At 49.8% G+C, this 5,000-nt stretch overlaps 1 protein-coding gene across 1 annotated transcript in view; it reads left to right on the forward strand.

Annotated features, from left to right (window-relative positions):
* LOC307004062 (uncharacterized protein) overlaps positions 1–5,000 on the forward strand; it is a gene marked incomplete at both ends in the record, with an annotated part of 6,121 nt that overhangs the window by 258 nt on the left and 863 nt on the right. The window contains 9 exons of the mRNA XM_079623004.1: positions 1–367; positions 591–656; positions 722–808; positions 1,361–2,018; positions 2,152–2,479; positions 2,567–3,374; positions 3,480–3,686; positions 4,054–4,526; positions 4,615–5,000. The exon at positions 1–367 is cut by the window's left edge and continues 258 nt beyond it; the exon at positions 4,615–5,000 is cut by the window's right edge and continues 120 nt beyond it. Of these exons, the coding sequence (XP_079479130.1) occupies positions 1–367; positions 591–656; positions 722–808; positions 1,361–2,018; positions 2,152–2,479; positions 2,567–3,374; positions 3,480–3,686; positions 4,054–4,526; positions 4,615–5,000 (3,380 nt within the window). The remainder of the gene's footprint in view (positions 368–590; positions 657–721; positions 809–1,360; positions 2,019–2,151; positions 2,480–2,566; positions 3,375–3,479; positions 3,687–4,053; positions 4,527–4,614) is intronic.

A 5,000-nucleotide genomic window follows, 5' to 3' on the forward strand; every position in this document is an offset into this window, starting at 1 on the left:
AACCCACTGTCGGCAAACAAACACCTGTTCCTCAGATACACCTCGCAGATCAGGGAGGTAGGTGAGGCTGTGGAGGTGTATCAGAAAAAACAGGCCATGCTGCAGGAGGCCCAGAGGACGGGAGACTCTGGATGTCTGATGGTGGAGTTTGGTGATTTTAAGGGTAGGTCAATGAAGGAGGTGTATGAGGACCCAAGCAAGGAGGCCCAGGCTCTCATCACCTACCTAAAGAAGGCAAAGGCCAGGCCCAACACCAACATGGCCCTTTTCAAAGCATACGTGCTGAAGAGGCAGGCTCCAGCCCACATGCCCACCACCACTGTGCCCGCTGCATCTGCCCCTACGCTGCTGTGCCCACTGGCACTATGTATGTTCCTCCTCCACCTGCTGGCACTCAGAACAGGCCACTGCTGGTGACCAAGGTGAAGGCCCTTTTGGCGCGGGGGAAGCATTTATCTGCTTCACAGCTGGCACACAAGATTTTGTCTCCAGCCAAACCCTGTAAGTGATTTGCCAGCTTTAAAATCATTACAGTAGCCTATATATTATGCAGTATATATGTCTAACGAAAATACGTGTTTTGTCAACAGCAGCTGCAGGACCACGTTTCCCTCCTGCGTCTGAGTCCGCAGCCCGGAGACGACTCTTTACATGTGGTGAGTATCACTTAAAGCATACAAGTGTGTTGGTGACGTGCTTAGTGTTTTATGTTATTTTACAGACTCTGCTGCTAGGGATTTTTTTGAGGAGGAAGATGACGAGGAGATGGCAACTGTAGCTTCACAAGCTGAGGAGCAACTTCCTCAAGGTATGTAAATCTTAAACAATATTTTACAAACAATTCTGTGACAACAGTATTTTTTAAATGACATATCATATTCTTTTATTTTACAACACAGAGGAATGGCACTTCTCAGGTGTCAATCTACATTCACTCTTTGAGTGAACATCTTCAAAGCAAAAAGGGAATTTAAAGGTGTATGTAAAAGGTTTTTATTTCATTTTTTATCATAATCACAGACTAAAGCTCATTCTTGTCATCTCACACGTCCCCCACTCCCCTTGGAATAAGTGGCTGTTGTAGTTAGAGGCACTCACAGTGTTTGGGCTGCTTTGCTTCACATTTTGCTTATCCCATCTCATTTTTCTTCTTGTATTTGTCCTAATGGTGCTTGGGTGATAAACAGGATGATTTTCACTGCTTCCTTCCATCGTTTCATCATCATGTTGCCTGTCTACTAATCATAAATGCTTTGCACTAAACCTTGTAATCGCAGTAGCTGTCCAGCAGAGCTGAGAAAGTCATGCAGTGAAAGTCTAAAACAATAAGATAATTATGTTGTGTCTTTTTACGCTCCAGCCACTGCGGCCTTGAGAGGCCCTGCTCCTGCCCTGGCTCGTTCTCCTGCCCCGGCTCGTGCTCCTGCCCCGGCTCCTGCTCCTTCCCTGGCTCGTTCTCCTGCCCTGGCTCGTTCTCCTGCCCCGGCTCGTGCCCCGGCTCGTGCTCCTACCCCTGCTCCTCCAGCATTGTGGACCCCTGGCCAGGTGTCCCATTCGCCTGCAGAGCTTCCTGTCCACTGGAACGAGCAACTCCCATCTTTCCAGCAGGACTGGATCAGAAAGACTCTGTTCAGGGCCAACTCAAAAACAGGGAAGCCTGAGCTGATGCCACATCCCAACTTCTGGTGGTACCCTCCCCAGCCCCCGACCGTCTTCACCCAGCCCCCTGCTTCTCCTGATATCTTCTTCTGCCGCCCTCTGTTCCTCTGGATGCCGCTGAAGATGTGGTCCATTCCACTTGTCTGTGTCCAGCCAGCCTGCAATAACCACAAGCTGACAGCTGCTGGCCTTTATCGCACTGTGCGCAAGGTCCTGGACATAGACGGGTGGTATGACATGGCAACAGAGTATCTGGAGTGCAAAGGGTGCAAGAAGAAGTATCCAGCCTGGTCTGAAGACATCCTGGGACAGCTCGACATGGGACACCGAAGAAAATTCCCCGCCATTCTGACATACAGGTAGAACACATTCATATTTAGAGCAATGCACTGTAATTTGTTGTACTGTATAAAATCAAATACATTGCTTTACTGACATTAACATTGAAATAGCAAGATGTGGCACTGAACATAATTATTTGACTGTCTGTAGGTACTCGTGTGACTACCGTGTAGTCATAATGATGCGGGAGAGGACCCAGGGCAACAGTGTCACGCAGCTTCACAAAAAGCTGCAGGAGCAGCACACCTCAGCGTGGTCACAGCGGACGCTGGAGTACCTCACTGTCTGTGAGCCCTTCACAGACTCCTCCATCATTGAGCCTGCAGTCTTTTCTGCGCCCCCACCCCTCCCACCCATCCCCAAACCCAAGTGGCTGTTGTCTGTGTATGCCAGGGACGTCCTCTCGCGGCTACCTGAGGTCAAGGCCAAAATAACCTCGGTCTTTGGCTCTGTCCTCAAGATGGACTCCACCAAAAAGGTATAAAAAGTCAAGTTTGAATAATAATAATTGTTATTATCTAAAATTTTTCTTACATTTGTTTATTCTACTGTTTTTTTTACATAGGTCACCAAAAAACTGGCCGGCGCTGCTGCCAACACTGCTGGTTGGTGCACTAATGTAGGCAATGAGCACGGCCAGGTGTTGGTGTCAGTGCTCACAGCGGCAGAGGGGCATGGACTGTGGCCCATGGCGGCGGGTCTCATGAAGAGGTACAGGGAGGCGGGAGTGGCACCGCCCGCCGTCATGTATGTGGACAGAGACTGCTGCAGCCCACTCGCACACGGACAGTCGCAGGTCAGAGCCATGTTCACAGAGTGGGATGAGCTCCAAGTGCGCCTAGACATTTGGCACTTCATGCGGCGCTTTGCAGCAGGTGTCATCACGGAGGCTCATCGGCTCTACGGCACCTTCATGACTCGGCTTTCCAGGTGCATCTTTGAGCTGGATCCAGATGATGTCGCTGCTCTTCGGTTGGCCAAACAGGGGGAGCTACAGGCCAGAGGAGCTGGTCCAGTCTCAGAGAAGGCCCTGGATAAGCTGATCACCAGGAAGGAGTTGGCGCTGCACTGTCGCAAGCGGACCAGAGGAGTGGAGGAGACCACCAGGAGGATCAAGGCACTCATTGAAGAGATGGACAGTGAGAAGGGGAGGGACACTCTGGGTGTACCACTGCTGGACCACGAGCGCATCCAACAGGTCTGGATAGACCAGCAGAGGCACATTGCCTGTATTCAGGACCCAGAGGGCTTCCCTCTGTACCAGAAGACAGACACAGTGAAGAAGGGTGGTGTGGAGCTCAGCTGCTATCGCTGTGCTCGTGGCTCCACCTCCTTGGAGTCTTTCCACCTCCATTTAAATCGCTTCATCCCAGGTAGGTTATAACTTTTATAACCTGCTAAAAACGTAAAACTTTTATAACCTGTTCTGCCGTTCTGAATACATAGATTATATATATTTGACTTTATTTAACCTCTAGGGACTAGTGCCAGTGATGCGCATTTCCAGGCCTATCTCCTGGAAGGCCTGATGCGCTGGAACCAGAACCGGATGGATGAAGCAGTAAGGGGAAAGACTGACCTGAGGACCTACAGCAGCGCTGAGAGGGAGGCAATGGACCGGCTCAGCCGCAAAGTGTTGAAGATGTCCCTGGATGAGCGCTACCAGCCTCCAGGGGCTTACACAGGTGAGAATTATTCATGTTAACTCAAACAAAAGATTATACATTATACAGGTGTATGAGTGTTTGAGTGTACATTTTTATATTTTATTTCAAATACTTCAACTATTGTTGTTTAATTTAGGCTTAATTTGAGCCTTTATAGCCTAATTTATTTGCTTTCTTTTCCTAAAGTGAATTTGCTTTATTTTGCATTTATGTTTATTATTTTATTGTTTATTATTTTCATTTTTTTATCTGTTAAACTGCGTCAAGCCTACAAACGATCAAACTTTGAAAAGTTTGATTGTTTGTTTGTTTCAGTTTGTTATGGACAAATAGCCACTACAGTTATAATAATGTGAATGTGCTTTGTATGTGTGTTGTTTTGCAGGGGAGCTGCTGGGTATGGAGTATCTGTACAGTCAGTCTGGGAAATCCCTGACTGTTATGGATAACCCAGAAGAGGAGGATCGGCTGGTGGAGCAGATGGATGATGAGGTGGTGCAGGACGAAGGCTTCGTTGAGGAGGAACCTGAGGACCTCACAGTGCCAGTCCTCTATGACCCCATTGAGACTGTCCCAGTCCACAGCAGCTTCCCCCAGGCCTTCAACCCCTGTCCCTCTGCACCAGGACCATCCTCACTACAGCCACCCACATCCAGCCAAGGACTGCAGCGCCCTGCTCAGCCTCCTCTGCAGTCTGCCCAGCTTCCTCAGCAGCGCCCTGCTCTGCCTCTTCTACACCCTCCTCTGCAGCGCCCTGTTCACCCTCCTCTGCAGTCTCCTCCACAGCCTTCTGTCCAGCCAAGTGCTGCCTCTGCTCCTGCAACATCAACTGGGTCCAGTGTTGCAGACCAGGCTCCTGTAAGTAAGCTGCTCATTATTAGTTTCCATTTGCTTTTACACTCTGACATTTAACATGCTATGTATTGTTATTGTAATACTTCTACAGGCTCCTGTTCTTGGACCCGATGGCATTGCGGGCTGGGATAAGGTGCAGGATCTGGCTGAGTACCTGATGTCCCTCCGTCAGGCACTCTACCTGGACGAGCAGCAGGTCACAGAGGTCATCCGTCTGTGGACTGCTCTTCCTGATGGGGACAAGAGGAGGATCCACTATCAGCCCAGACACCAGCCCAAACTGACCCACGGACGCTTCAAGGCTCCGAAAAACACAGGAGTGACACCGGGTGTGGAGAGTGTGAAGAGGTGTCTGATCGGTCATCCTGGGGGGCCGGCTCAGTGGCCCAGCACCAGTCGCTTAGTCGAGGCCATGTGCATCAAACTGTGTGCACTGCACAAGTCCCCAACTAAGAAAGATGGAGTCCGTCTTCCTCG

The sequence above is a fragment of the Phoxinus phoxinus genome, assembly GCF_949152265.1.
Source record: "Phoxinus phoxinus genome assembly, chromosome: 9".
NCBI lineage: Eukaryota > Metazoa > Chordata > Actinopteri > Cypriniformes > Leuciscidae > Phoxinus > Phoxinus phoxinus.